General features: G+C 44.0%; 1 protein-coding gene across 5 annotated transcripts in view; it reads left to right on the plus strand.

Annotated features, from left to right (window-relative positions):
• Positions 1-16301, plus strand: part of PALLD (palladin, cytoskeletal associated protein) — an 805838-nt gene that overhangs the window by 468460 nt on the left and 321077 nt on the right. For all 5 annotated transcript variants that reach the window (XR_003852153.1, XM_029572712.1, XM_029572641.1 and 2 more), the window contains one exon: positions 8404-8737. Coding sequence is in view for 4 of the 5 variants with exons in the window: in XM_029572712.1 (XP_029428572.1) it covers positions 8404-8737 (334 nt within the window). In the remaining variant the exon portion in view is untranslated. The remainder of the gene's footprint in view (positions 1-8403; positions 8738-16301) is intronic.

Genomic DNA, 16301 nt, shown 5'->3' on the forward strand with positions numbered 1-16301 from the left:
CTGTACTGGGCCTCAGTGTTGGGACTGCGTCCAGGGCCGATGCCCTGGCATCGGGATCCAACTTCCTGGCTGGGCCACAACATCAAGCTTGAGCCCAGAGTCCGGCCTAGGCAGAAGACCAGGCATCAGGACCCAGCTTCCAGTCTAGGCCCCAAAATTGGTCCTGGGTCTGGACTATGCCCCAGCATCAGGCCTGGGTCTGTGACAAGGCCCTGGTGTTGGGACCTGGTCTCCAGACCAAGCTGCAGTGTCGACCCTGGGTCCAGGTCCTGGCCCAGACATCGGGACACAACCTCTCAGCCAAGTCCCCAGCGTCAGGACCCAGCCTCTGGGCTGGGCTGTGGTGTCGGACCTGGGTCTGGGATCCAGCCTGGGCCTAGGCCTCATCGGTGGATCCCCACTGGACCGGTTAAGTGGGGGCTGGGGGAATCCTGGCCCTGGCATTTTTCCAGGTGGGTAGGAGTGATGGGTTGTGGGGACTGGGGGGCCCCGTTTTCATTTTTTTCTTCCAGGGTTTTTTTTTTATGTTTGATTTACACAAATCAAACAAATCAAACATTCCACAAACCAAACTTCATGTGGAAAAATACTCCTCAAAACAAACTGAAAAACAATAACATTTTTTTATCCCTGCACGCATACCTCTAATGATTAACAAGCCGATATACTATATCCCAGAGAACAGCTGATGCAAGAAGGAATGGGTGTTACTTTGAGCACCCTTGCTATATAGTCCAGTCCTTCAACTTGCATCCCAAGATGATGGATAATGTCCTGTGTGGGGAGAAAAACAACATTTACAATTTTTTTCAAAGTATATTACCCTCACAAGACAGTAAAGAGAAAAGCAGCCATATGGACCTCATAAATCTTCTCTTACGGTCCAGATGCTAATTTAAGGTAAAAAATGTGAACCTCACAACACATTTCTGGCTTTTGTTGCATGCAGCTGTAACTGAATTAGATTTGTACTTCTATCAGTAGAGGTGGAAAAGTGATCATTTCTTTTTGAATGTTTGCTTTTTAAGACTTCATAAAACGGACAGCACCCATAGAAACAAGAAAAAAGTATGTTGTGTAATAGGTGAATTTGAGTTCATCCATAATCATGATGCAAAATTCCCTGCTTACGTAAATGACTGACTCTTAGAAGATAACTTGCAATGTTTCTTCTCAGGCCAGGGTTGGAGAGATTTATGACTCTGTCCCGCAGAGCTTAGTACTCTATGTAGTCTATCTACTAAAGCACATTACAATCAGCAGCTAATGTGCATTACTTGCTCATTGCAATGCCTTTCTTAAAGCCACAGATTATGGCCATATGAAAACGGGCATGTTAAACTGAACCTGGCCATATTTATGTCGTCATGATCTGAGTGTTCCCCGGCTGCCTATGTTAATTGGCCTAGAGATATGCATGCAATGAATGGATCAAACTATGATACAGGAAAGCTACCTATTCTGGAGAGGCCCAGCAAAGCAACAGGAGTGAGATATGCCTGTTTCCTCTTCCTCTTGTCATTTCACTGATCCTGAGAGGGAAAGGGTGCAGATGTGTGGTAGGCCTCCAGTGCTTTAAAGGGATGGATGGGGACTGATGGGACAGGACTTCTATGGGTGGGGGGAAGGAGAACCTGACCATTGGGGGAGGAGGAGGTCTTCCAGGGCTGCAACAGGAAAGGAAGGACACTTAGGGCACTTCCTTTCTGTGCAAGCTACCTGCTAATTCATCGAACCAGTTGATGCACTAGCAATTAACTACATCTCCAAAAGTGTATTTAAATTTAGCTCGGTAGCATGGCCAAAATAAAAGTAACACACTTTAGGGGATACTGTGGTAATTTGAGTCCTGTTACTACCCTTAATAAAAGGCATGGGGATAACCTACATGGGATGGCAATTATCACCCTTAATTGAAGGCATGAAGTAACCTGTGCAGAGTGGCAGTTACCAACATAAATTGCATGCTGGGCAGACTGAATAGACCATATGGGTCTTTATCTGCCATCAATTACTATGTTAATATGTTAAACTGAAGGCTTCATTAAAAGTTAACTCAAAAATATTCTTTTTAACATGGCTGCATTAGACAAAATGTGTTATAGCGTTAACACACGTGATAATGCGTTAACGCGTGCGTTAATGCCATAATTCATGCGAAAAAAACTGTAGCGCACAGCATGAATGCAAATTTTGAGAGGGATGGGATTGGGGAGGTGTTTGGGTGGGATTTAGTTAAATGAGGGGTGTTATTGAACTGTGTGATAGCATAATGCATGCTTTTTAACACCAGAAATAACTGCACCTTTCTTTCTGGTGTTCGGCTGTGCGATATGCCTGAAATGGTCATAATGCAATTTGTGAGAAATGTTTGGAATTGCATTTTGGAGAGGAGGGGAGGGGCAGTAGAGGAATGGAGTGGAATAGAGAGAGCCATGAGAAGGGCCTCACTGTGTGCACCTATTTATATCTCTATAGGAGTTCCATCTACTAGGTCGAGGTGATGTGTTAGTGGTGGTTTAGGGTTTAGGGGCCAGTTTCGCATGTAGAGTGAGATGTACGAACAGCACAGTACACCTTGGCGAAGATTTGATGTCATTTGGAGTGAGGAAAATCTCAAAAAGATGAAATTTTGTAGCATGTTATCTCACCCTAGCTTGATGGTGCCCTGTTATAGAGTCCATCAAGCTAGAGTGAGAGAACATAATAGAAATCTCATCTTTTTGAGACTTTCCTGACTCCAAATGATGTCAAATCTTCACCAAGGTGTACTGTGCTGTTCATATGTCTCACTCTACATGCGAAACTGGCCCCTAGACCCTAAACCACCCCTAACACCTCACCTCGACCTATTAGATAGTCCTCCTTTAGAGATATAAATTCTTAACTATTATGCATAGCTTGTAGATAGTCTCTCTCTCATTACGGAACACATGCATTAGCCTGATATGCTTCATTTTATGCATACCAATCTCATGGTACTGTTGCTATACATGTGCTATATAAATAGAGACCTTTGTTTTCAGTTTTTATTTTATTTTTCTAGGGAATTTATCAATGTTTATCAGAACCAACAGAAATAAGAGAAAATCAGTGGAAACAATTACCATATATAGTTGTGTATACGTTGATCGCATGTATAAGTCAAGGGTATTTTTGGGGCCACATAATCAAGATTTATCTGTCAACCATGGATAAGTTGAGGGTAAAACCTCCCCCATGACTGCCTCTCCTGGCCCCCCACTGTACCACCAGGGACTTTGGTTGAGTCTTGGGGGGTCAGGAGGGTGGGGGGCTTTATAAATAATGAAGTTTGAAGGGTTGAGGCTGTTTTTGGGGTGGGGGGTTTTAAATGAAATTTTGATGGAAAAAAAACTGTGCAACTATACTACACGTATAAGTTGATCCACATTTTTTGAACTTATTTTCTGGCATAAATTTCTCAACTTATACACAAGTATATATGGTAGTCATTTTATTTCTAATGATTTTCTTCCCATTTTTGTTTCTTATAATAAACCAGGAGTACTCCAGTCCTGGAGTACTATGAACAGTTCTGGTTTTCAGGATATCCTCAATGAATATGCAAGAGATATGTTTACATACAATGGAGGACATGCACGCAATATATGAAAATGGAGCTGATTCATCTAAGGGAGGAACTGTCCAGGTTTCGATTAACCTCCCCTTCCTTGAACCATCCAGTATCTCTCGCCCATCTTCCACAGAGGCTACCCAGGAAAAAATGGTTTACAGTGGGCTCTGGTAGAACAAACATGTGACAGATACCCACCTTCTCCAACTTTACAGCAGCCTGTGCATCAACTCCCATAGAGATGTTGGATATCCAGGATTCAAAAACCCAGAAGCAATTGGATAACATCACTGGCATAATAAGGCCAGTGATGAAGAGACACCTACTCTCTCTACTGTTTCCCCCTACAAAAAAGGTTTTCTACATTGGAGAATGAAGAAACCTCAGTAATAGATTTTGAAGTAATTTCTAAGAGTGAAGTCATCCAATGCATCCAGAAGCCCTTCAATGGAATAAAATGCAATAACTGAAAGCTGCTTCTGCTGGAGAAAAAATCATCAGAGGAACCTATTTGGGAACACATTTTGATGGTGACACAATAGTTAAATTCCTTCCAGGATCCTTAGCTAGTAGAAATGCAAACCAGATAGTCCAAGTCATTGAAGAAGAAAGTAGGAACTTTGATATCAATATTATCATACATCTGGAGATCAATGACCTCAATAGAAATGGATCCATGAAGTACAAAAAGATTTCCAAAACCTAGGAAAGATGATAAGACACACTGCAAAGACTATTGCCTTTTCAGAAGTATTACCTGTTCATGGAAAGGGAAATGAGAAGCTATGCCATACAGATGATCTAGCACGATAAAGGGGGCAGGGGGGCAAAAACAGGGGTGGGAGGGCATTAGTGTGCAGCCAGCTACATCACGGAGCTGTGGATTCGCCTGTGGTGGTACGGCCTTGCCACACACTATCGCCCCCAAAGCGCCACGCTAAAAGGTGCTATTTCCCGCGCTACTGCCATCAATAATGTCCAAAACATTATCACAAGCAGCAGTGCCACCACCCCATTTCCCTAAACCCCTCCCTAACTCCTCCCAAACTCCACCCCTTCCCCTAATTTTAATTTTACTACTGCGATAGCCCATTATCGCATGCATTAGGCCATTATTGCATGCGATAATGCCCAAACGCATGCGATAAAGGACATTGCAGCTTGAAAAATAACCCCCTACATTTGCATATTCATTGAGGATCTCCTGAAAACCCAACTTAATTATGGCACTCCAGGACCAGAGTTATCTATCCCTGTAATAAACGCTGATAAATTCCTGGGAAAAATAAAATAAAAACTGAAAATGAAGGTCCCTATGTATGTGCAAGGTGTGCATTTCTGTAATAATACAAAAAGTGGAAAATGTTCTTTCACTGCAAGGTGCATGCCTGGCTGAGCCACTGTCAGTGACATATCCGCATAGTTCAACAAAACATAAAATTGCCGCATAAAAATATGAAAGGACCCTGAAAATGTAATATTGCTAATGATGTTTACGCAAGATGAGTTTAGAATTTTCTCCTTCATGCATTCGTCAGAAGAAACATGCCGCATTTAGCATTACAGTTTAACATATGCATTATTGGCATTATGGAAATAAATTGAGCTCATTATATCAACCCAAAACATTCTTTGATTACAATGCAATTTTTGTTGCACAGCTATGCGAATTCCAGTTTTAAAACAAAATGGGACAAGTTGGAACAGGTCGTCTTGTTGCTGAAGCAGGACTGACAGAACTGCAATTATTGTTCCTTCTAAACCTCCTTGAAAATGATGGGGCACTGCAGTCTAACAAAGATTTGTAATGACAAACATTCATTACTTAGAAATGTCTGTCCCATCTTATGTTAATATGTGTAGTCACTCTGCTCAACAGGACAAAAATCAAAAAAAAAAAACCAAAAAGGCACTGGCTGGGGAATCCAGGGTATATAATTTGTTATATCTTATTGGTTTATCCGTTAATTTATAACACGCTAAACGTAAAATCCCTTAGGGTTTTACAGAAAAAAAGAGTTATATATATTTATACATATAGGGGCGGATTTTAAAACGAGCGCGAATAGCCTACTTTTGTTTGCGCTCCAGGCGCAAACAAAAGTACGCTGGATTTTAGTAGATACGCGCGGAGCCGCGCATATCCGCTAAAATCCTGGATCGGCGCGCGCAAGGCTATCGATTTCGTATAGCCGGCGCGCGCCGAGCCGCGCAGCCTACCCCCGTTCTCTCCAAGGCCGCTCCGAAATCGGAGCGGCCTCGGAGGGAACTTTCCTTTGCCCTCCCCTCACCTTCCCCTCCCTTCCCCTACCTAACCCACCCTCCCGGCCCTGTCTAAACCCCCCCCCTTACCTTTGTCGGGGGATTTACGCCTCCCAGAGGGAGGCGTAAATCCCCGCGCGTCAGCGGGCCTCCTGCGTGCCGGGACGCGACCTGGGGGCGGGTCCGGAGGGCGTGGCTACGCCCCCGGGCCGCCCCCGGGCCGTAGCCACGCCCCCGGGCCCGCCCCCGGAACGCTCCCGACACGCCCCGAAAACGCTGCGCGGTTCGGGCCCGCCCCCCGACACGCCCCCCGACACGCCCCCTCCGAAAACCCCGGGACTTACGCGAGTCCCGGGGCTCTGCGCGCGCCGGTAGGCCTATGTAAAATAGGCTTCCCGGCGCGCAGGGCCTTGCTCGCGTAAATCCGCCCGGTTTTGGGTGGATTTACGCGAGCAGGGCTCTGAAAATCCGCCCCATAATATTGAACACATCATGTCCTATTTAACATGAGGCCACTGAATTTAGGGGACTATTTACTAAATCCATATTATTAAGACATTAGCTAGCTAAATATATCCGGCTAATATAGCCAGGATATTCAATGGCATGGCTGCATTACTGAATATAACCAGATAACTTAGGTGGATAAGATTATCCAGCTAAGGAGGGCATTGTAGTCAACCTTTTATATCACTATAGGAGGGCCAGCTAGTAACTTGTGGTGAGGTTTAGGGGGGGGGGGGGGGGTCTAGGGTTTTGGGGCTGGTTTTGCATGCACAGTGAGACGTACGAACAGCACAGTACACACTAGTGAAGATTTGACGTGATTTGGAGTGAGGAAAGTCACCAGAGATGAGATTTTTACAATGTTTTCTTGGCTTAGCTTGATACTACCCTGGTAGAGAGTCCATCAAGCTAGGGTATAGTTGATTACAATATGTGCTACCTTAGATTCTCTCTCTCTCTCTCATTGATTCTACCCCTTTGAATAAATACTACAGGTGTTAGGGCCATTGCACATGATATTGTGCATTATTTTGGGCCAAAAGATGCCCGTATTATAATGAGCTGCTTTGCATGCATGCATTTTGCAAATATATGCAAAGCAGCTAATGTATAGGTAATCTTATGCAAATAAAATAACACGGCAGGCCCAAGTTGCGTTATTTTCAAAACAGCTACAAATGAACAGCTGGAGTTAACTGTTTATCTAGACATAAATGCACGGACCAATGCTCCAGGTCTGCTATTTAAAGGGCCACATGACCCAAAAATGACACCCCCCCCCCCCCCCCACACACACACACACACACACACCTCAAAGTGAAGAAATCTCCTGGGGTCCTGGGATAACTCTCAAGGCAGACCTGTATAAAAAAAAATAGAAAAAAATATAGCCAGAAAATGCATTCAGCAACATCCCGTCCCCCTACCCAAATTCCTCCCATTTGAAAGAAAAAAACACCCTCTGGGGTTGAAACCCTCAAGTCATCCAAACTCCCCTGACCAACAAGACCCCCACCTCTCCATAAATGACAATTACTTCTTGGGGTCTAGTGGTCCACCACCCCTGATCCCCCCTTCCATTAAAGAAATCCTTGGTGGTCTAGGGTGGAACCCACCCCATACCTTAACTTGAAGTCCCTGGTGGTCAGGTGGTGGCCCAAGGTGCCAACAAGGCCCTGGGATGGTCAACACCAATTTTCAAAATAGCGCTGATCAGCCTTTACACTTACCCAACCACCATAAAAGATCTTCCCCCCTGCACCACAGGAACTCCCCATCCTGACCTCCAGAGCTACCCCTTCTCTTTATTCTATAGTCTCTTCTGGGTCATCCCTGGCAAGAACAATGCCTAATCATTCATGCTCCGCCCATGCTGAAATTAAAAATGATACCTGCTAACCCGAGACTCCCTTTGCCCTACATCTGAGGAGCAAACAGGATCTTCAGGTCAGCCAGCAACATTTTGAACTTTGCTGCCAGCAGGGCAGGAGCAATTGGGCATGGCTTCTGCAAGGGTGGACCCAGAAAAGGCTATAGGGTAAGGAGTAGTCTGAAAGGCGAGCAGGGAGGTCCTAGAGACCCGAGGAGGGTTCATTTTTGGAAGACAGATAGAGGGATGAGGTTAAATGCAAGGGCTAGGAGGAGGTCATGCTTGGGAAGCACAGGAGATTCTCTGAGGAGTGGATAAGTGCTAGTGGGGGGAACTGGAGCGAAATGCCCTCTTGAGATTGCAGGCTGGGTGCCCACCAATTCACATTCCTGCAGCCTGGAACATGTGGTCATTACTGCCACTAGCATAATGTCTTCAACTGGAGGGAATGCAGGATTTACTAAACTTCTGTACTCAGCTGCCACAATTTAGTAAATCCTACGAAGCCTAATTTGAATGAAAATGGAGTGTTACCATGCTGTTTTAAGACAGCTTAGGCCCCTTTGTGTAACACCTTTGTTGCTATTCGTGAGTATGTGTGAGTTTGCATAGGGTATAGTTTTGGTGTGTCCTGGTGAATAAGAATTCTGCATCTTTTTTTTGTTGTTAGCCAGCAGCGATGGCTGTGGAAATGACATGTCAGCAAGAGAAGAAAATAATGAGGATTTCCAGCAGTTTCCACCTCCCCCGCCAGTGACTGAGCTTAGTTGTCTTGAGCTTCCTCCAAAGAAGCCTCATGAGAGCCTTCAGTTCAACCACACAGAGTTCGAGCCCAGCTTAGGCGCCCTCCAGCTACAGCTCAGTGCTGCAGGAAAAAGCGCCAACGGTGTCCACCCCAGTCACGGAATAAATGGCATGAGTAACAGTAATACAGCTGCTCCATCTCCACACGTTCTGCTCTCGCCCACCAAGCAGCCACCTCCCATACTGGCCAAACCAAAACTGTGAGTACTTCCACATTTTATCTTACTCTCTATTCTAACATTTGACGGCTTCTGCTCTGGAATCATTTTGTGGGAGTGGAGAAGGTGTAGGGAGTTGTTGTAAATGCTTCTTGAACAATTTTCACATTAATTTGGTTTTAGTCTTAAGGTGATGATAGGTTTCAAAGTAACACTATTGAATATACCTCCAAAATGAGCTGGATAAGTTCATCCGACTACCTGCGCTATCTGGACTATGTCTGAATATGGACCTCCTAGTATTCATGCAATAAATGAATACAGATGAAAATTGATGCATATTATGGTGCATGTTATGAAAGTTGAGAAGAAAAATGATTCCTCTCCAGCATATCTAGGAGCATCCTATTGCATTTACAGAAGTGCATGATAGCAAAAGAAAAAAAAAGTAGAGCAGAAGATTTCACAATAAGGCAAATCTCTTTCTATTTGCAAAGTTTGATTTTAGTTACCCAATCCAAACACTATTTATAAAATCAATCATTTCACATGACAGGGACTACTGTCATGGCGAAGCACGTAAAATCAGCAAGTCTTTATTCCATCAATGTAATAAGTCCTTGGCAGTCATTATGGCCAACGGAAACAAAACCAAAATGTCCTGAAGGACCTGTGTATAGTTCTGTGCTACCTTGGTCTGTACAATTAATGAGAACAGATACTCTGTCTGACTGACACCAGTTTGTTATTGATCAGTATAGTGCATCCATTCATTTAGAAGTCTTGGAGTAATCAGGGTAACTTATAATGAGAGCAGAAAGACAACTATTCTAGCTGTCAGTGTCCTTCTTTCCCCAGTGAACTATGGGTAAATTTGTAGAGAGATGGTGATTTCTGAGATCATCAGTGGTTTTAGGTTTTTCTTATGATTATTCCTCATAAACCTCTGAAGCCTTGACATTGAAGTGCAGTGTTTATTTAAAATTCTTTTATTCTGCCTGTATCATACTAGCTGTACTAGATAAATCCTATATTTACTTGTGATAATGATTTGTAATTTGGCATCAGACTGGCTCACTATAAATCACTGGTAACGAGCAGGAACTGCCACACTTGTCTTAACAAAACTCCAAAAATCTTTCAGGGTTTTGTCTAGCTTCGGCGCTGATAATGTACCATGCTTTTTTTTTCTTCCTGACTGCATTATACATCTTTGGAAAGTAGACAAAACAGTCTTGTGGTTAGGCATTGGGAAGATCATAAGTAGTTCAAATGCAGGCTTCTGCAATGATATCATAACTTATTTCTAAGACAAGCTGCTCAGATGCAAGGGTTTGCCTTTACATTTTCTGGACTTCCTGCTGTAGTTTCTAAACAGATCAGGGAAACTGCAGAGAGGGTCATACAAGGTAACAATAGAGACTAAGAGCATAGACAGCTGGAGTAATAGCAGCAACCTTTTAGACAAGAGAAGCCACTATACTATTGGGAGGAAATCAGTATCATAGCATTTTAAAGTAAAACTGTAAATACATTTTAAGCTGCTTTCTTTTGAAGTCTGAAGAGGAAACAAGCCATAGCAAATTAACATGTGTGAACAACTACATAAGCATAATCTACCCTGGAGCAAAGGTGAGAAAACCCAGACAGTGCATTACTAATTATCCTGTGAAATTACTAATTAAAATCTGTTTATTAAAGGGGAAGAGAGGGTTTTTTTTCTATCATCTAGATAAAATATCTCGGCCTTTCACAATATCACAATGCTCACATCCTTAATTAGGATGCTCTCTGGGGAAGGGACTCTACTTTTACCTCTACCCAGGTACCTGTTCTGGATGCAGTTTTCTTCTTTCTCTCCATATCTTCACTCACTTCTTAGATGAGCCTCCGGCTGATTCCCTTTCTCAGGCAGCTACTTTCTAGGACCTTTCTCAGCTGGGCAGTTTCCTCTCTGAGCGCCCATCAAACACACAATCCTCCTGTTATCCAAAAATTCTCCAAGTAGTCTCTCTGGACAGAAGAGGAATATGGACATGAGATAATGTCTGCAAACTCTCAGGAATTTGCTCTCCTGAACTGCGAGACTTCCTTCTTCCTGGGAGACATTATGACCCCTGATTTTGGGCCCTGGCCACCTTCCCTGGACAGGAATACTTCTCTGCAGGCACCCCTCGGTGGGGAAAGGGCCTATTCCTGGGTCCTCTCTCTGTGGCGGGCATGACCCACACCAGCAGCACCGTTTGAAGAGGTGCACCCTCAGACTAAGAGCTGCAGGACTCCACTCACTGGATACAGGAGTTTAGTTAAACCTTAGAGACCCCACCCAAGTAGGGCATGTCATACCTTCCTAAACCACCTGCTCTAACTCTGACTCCACTCACAGGGTCAGGAACTTTTGAGACCACTAACAAGGAGCAACTATACTGATGAGAGATTATGGGGAGGGGGGGTCCCCTTCCAGATACGTTTCCATCATAGTAGCCTAGCGACGGTAGAAGCGCCAGCAGAAGCGCCGGTCCCAAATCACGGGAGGAGGCTTCTGCGATCCGGGAGAACAACTACAAATAAAGGTATGGGGCGGGGGTGGGGGGGGATCTGTAGCCCGCGAGATGTACTTTAAAAAATGAAAGGTGAAGTAGAAGCAGGCGGTGGGGGGCGGGGGGGGGGGAACTTCCGCCTAAAACAAAATGTTTTAAACTGTGAAATGGGCTGTTTTGGGGAGGAGCCCGTAGGGCCTTGACAGCTCAGCTGAGAGGGAGGCAGGGAACAGGTTAGGGCCTCTAGGCCCGCAATGTGAGGTTCTTTTGTTTTTTGTAAACAGGAACATAACGGCTATTTTCAAAAGAATATAGCCGGTTAAGTCTAAAGTTATCCGACTTACCACAGCCAAATAATTTTATACATAAGCAACGATATTCAAATAATATCCGGTTACATTTAAAGTTGTCCAGCTATGGTTAGTGGGATAACTTTAATTGGGGATATTCAATGGGAGGAATGTCCACTAAATGGTCAACTGCATATGGACCCCTTAGCGCATAGGCTCCTCTAAACTGGCCAGGTCCAAAGGGAGGAGTCATAGAATTTGCAGGGAATTTCCAAAAAGAGAGACCAGGGGGGAATTTCCTCTTTGAAAATTTGTGTAACAGTTCTGCAGGCACAGAATTGCCCAGCCAGGGGCGGATTGCAGGAAAATATCAGCCCGGGAGATTTTTTTTCAAAACCGGCCCATGGGGTATCTGACTTCCTCATGTCAAAACAGGCCACAAACATCTAATAATTTTAAAATGTCACTTAAATTTGTACTAATATTTTCCAAATACCACTAAAATATTTCAAAACAGCAGACATATGAAATAACACCCCTAAATTTAACATAGGATTAAAAAATCTCCAGCTCTCCATTCCATAAAATAAATAAATACCAGGATCTTTTGATTTCCACTCACCCAGAGATTGTTGTGGATTTGGGGGAAGGGGGAGCCACACAATCTTTATCCTCTGTCTCTCCCCTTCACAGACGTAGGCTTTCTCTCTCATATACACATGCAGGTGCTCACCCTCTCTCTCATTCACTAATGCAGGTGCTCTCTCATACAAACATGCAGGCACTCTCCCATACAAACATGCAAGTGTTCTCTCTCACACACATATGTAAGCTCTCTCTGTCTCTCATACACACATTCAGGCTCACATACAGGCTCTCTCCCTCTCAAACACTCATGCAATCTCCATCTCATACAAACTTGCAGGTGCTCTCTCTCACATATGTAGACTCTCTCTTTGATACACACATTCAGACTCACATACAGGCTCTCTCTCTCTCATAACACTCATGCAGGTGCTCTCTCTCAAGCACTCATACAGGCCCTCTGTCTCTCTGTAGGCTCTTTCTTTCATACACACATGCAGGTTCTTCCCTCTCTCTCATGTACACACAGGCACTCTCCATCATGCATTTACACATGCAGGCTCTCTCATACACACACAGGCTCTTTCTTTCATACACACAGACATACAGATGATCTCTCTCATACACACATACTCCTCCTTTCTGCTGGGCCTTGGTCACGCTGCTCCTTGTTTACTGCCGGAGGGCAGGTAGGAGGAGATCAGTGCTCCTGGTGAACCTGAAACCACCAGATGCATCATTCTTCCAGTCGGGTATACCTTTCTCTTCAGGCCACAGCAGGTAGTAGGTAGAGCTCCGTCGCGGCTCACCAAGTCCTTCATCGAGCCGCAATGGTTTGAGCTGCGTCGAGGCCCTGCTGAGCCCTTTTTCCAGCCACAGCAGTTTGAGCTGCATTGTGGTCCCATTGAGCTGTGGCGGTTTGAGCTGTGTCGTGCCCCAGCAAGCCCTTCTTCCAGCCGAGGTGAGTTGTGCTCTCTCGCGGCCCCTCTCAACAGATCACGTGACTAGTATGACCGCCCCACCGGGGGGATGCCCAATCCCCCTATAGGCCAATCCACCTCTGTGCCCAGCTATTGTGCAGACTGAAGAAGAGGGACAAAACTACTTGTGTACATTGGAAAATGCAATTTCACACAGTTTCAAACACCACCAGTAATGTCTCTATTTTAAGATGGGTAAAAGAATGTGGGCATATTTAGCTGCTCTGAGGGGTGCAGTTGTCAACTTGTGGGAAAAATAGGTAGTACCTGGCTAGGATCCTTTGAAAAACTGACCTGATGGTAAGAAAGGTAAATCGAGAGGGAATCAGGAGGTGATAGACAAGAGATGGAGAACACTGTAAAGTGGAAATCACTTCATAGACAAAGGCAGAAACATATATTTAGCTCCACTATTTATCTAAATATCTGATGCTCAATATCTATTAGAATTGTCTAATACTAAATAGCTATTAGTGTTAGTAATGTCAATAGTGTTTATTTAGATATCAGATTGGGCTTTTGGAAAGTTGAAATTATTATAGTGTATAGGTGTGCAGTGACCGGTCCTCCCCCCAGTTGTGCCCCATTCTCATTTAGTAGTACAAGATATTTTGGGTGGGGGAAACCCAGAGATTTGTCATTGTTTGAAGAATTATGGAAAATGTTGAATGTTTTAACCTGCATTCCGGCTAAGTGTCCTTTGGATGGCATTTTGTGTGATTTGGGATCCATAGGATGTGGTTTCTTTTAAAAGTTTTCAATAATTGAATACTAGGACTGCTGTACTTCAAGAGCTCAACTCTGTTAATGTTAGTGGGGGAGACTAGACTGCAGACTTTGGGGTCCAGTTCTAAAATTTGCCATTTGGCTCAGGGAAATGTATATCTGCCTCTGCTGGTCCCTATGTATTGAATTTACTTTTGAAATAAATCAAAAAGTCAATTAAGTTGAGGAGGAAGTGATGTCATCAAGGGTAATGGCTGCTTGATTCATAGCTCCCAATCTGATCCACTAACATCCCCATAAATAAGAATTTTGCTGGGCTTTCTGACTCTGGCCAGGGAGTGAGGCGAGCCCAGTAGCAGCATAAATGGCATCACAAAAGATAGAAAAACGATTTATAGCAGTTCTCCAATGCAGGTGAATTAGCGCACAGGACTGAGGGCCTAAATTACGACATATCTGTTGATTGTGAGGAGTCAGATGATGCATGTGGTGCATTGCCGGTGGTTGCAGGAGAGGCTCCTTCCAGGAAGGAATTTCAACAGTTGTTCAAGGAAGCGATATGAAGGCAATTAAGGTGGAAATAGTGAGTACTGTGGCATAGATGAAGAATGATGTTACGGACCTGGGGAAGACAGGTAGAGGAGGCCGAAGCTAGGTTGGAAGACTTCACAGCCGAAATGACTCAGTACAAAACAAAGTGCGACAAATTGTCTCACTCGCAAGAGGATCTGGGTGACCGATTGGAAGACTTAGAAATAGACTGTGGAGGGTTAATCTGAGGTTTAGGGCAGTCCCAGAGGGGCTAGACTATGGAGATTGCTTCCTCGTGGTTGATAGCATTTGCTCCGTGATATTGGCCCTAGATAAACAAGATGTGGGCATTCAGAGAATGCAGCTGGAGAGAGCGCACAGATCACTGGACTCTTCACACGGTAATTTTCCCAGAGACATCATAGTTTGCTTTCACGAGTTTGCTATTAAGGAGAAAGTGCCTTAGTTCATTTTTATTCTTTTATGTTTTCTTTTCTTTTAATTTTTTCTCCCTACCAGTTCTCCTATCTTTACCTCCTTAATATTCACTTTACATCTTAGTGGAAGTTATGTGGTGGTTGTATCTTGTATTCCCTACATACATCTTTTTGAAATGTATCAGCAGGTCTCTCTTGTATGATATAAAGCTAAAGGCCTTTGAGGGATTTTATGTAAGATATGATGCCTTTGTTAATCAGTCTGTGGGTGGGTGGGGGGTAAGGGGAGAGGAGGGGGTGAGGGGAGTGAGGGGGGAAGAAGATGATATATCTTGGTTTAAATGTAACAATGACTTTGTTCAGCCATGTCTTGTTAGCTTCTAGTTTTATTGCATGTATGTTTTGTGGTTTCGGCTTGAGACTTTCTCTATAAGGTGAAGCTGTGTATTTGTTACTTATGTTGATATTGGTTAATAAAAAATTTAAATGGTCAATAAGTTTTCCTCCTCCCTCTCATGACATTATGATCCGCTTTTCTTGCTGGAGGTGTTCCATAATTTTGGAACTTATTTTTACAGTAAATTTTCCTTTCAATAAGGTTTGCAAATTGCCATTAAATGGTAGCTCCCAGGATGCCCTGAGCCCTTCATTCATGATGACTTGATGTGCACCAAACCCCTTGAGCCTATGATGGAGTAATTGAAAAAGCTAATCAACCTGGAAATAAAATGTTTTGTTTTCAGCGTTAAAGGAGAAAATACCCTCTCTCTTACTAAAATTCTTGCACAGAAAACAGACCCAGAGCTTCAAAGGGTATAATGCACTGGATAACCTAGCTCTTCTTTTCTTTTTTTTCATTCCTGCTGCCCTCCTTGGAGTTCGTATCTCCTCGCTGTCGCTAAGGTGCTGAGTCTTTTAAGCAGACCTTGTTACTGTCTCACCAACCTTCGCCATGTTAGTTGGCTCCACTGCAGTCTTGACAAGCAACCCAAGGTGCATGTACTTAGCAAGTTAACACCCTTGTGCTCTGCCAGAACTTCCTGCTGAGGGGCTGAGAGCTTCTGGTCAATGTGTTACTCCCTTCCTGCACTGTTTATCTTGGAACGCTGCTCATGCATGCTGTCATGGACTTCCACAAGAGATAGGAAGAAAAAAAAAATCTATTTTCCCCTCACGTGCAGCCCTCATGTAATGATCCCTTAAATGAGGTAATGTTTAAGGGAAAGTTAAATGAGGGCTACACATTGAGAAAATACAACTGAAACCCGAATGCTTTTCACGTCATTGGAAGGAAAGAGAAATGAGAAGCGAACCGGACGCCGTCTGCTCACCCTGGTCTCCACATTTATTTAGTCTTTCCCTTGCCTCAGCTGTTTCAGCGCTCTCTTTCCATGTTACTTGAAATCAGTTTTGCTTTCGCAGCTGAGCTCAGCTGCACTTAAATGGTAGGATATAGGCCCCCACCCCTCCCTGCCCAGACCCTGCGTCCCCAGGTCCACCCCTTTTGCATGGCCCGG

Source organism: Rhinatrema bivittatum, chromosome 1 (genome assembly GCF_901001135.1).
Source record: "Rhinatrema bivittatum chromosome 1, aRhiBiv1.1, whole genome shotgun sequence".
NCBI lineage: Eukaryota > Metazoa > Chordata > Amphibia > Gymnophiona > Rhinatrematidae > Rhinatrema > Rhinatrema bivittatum.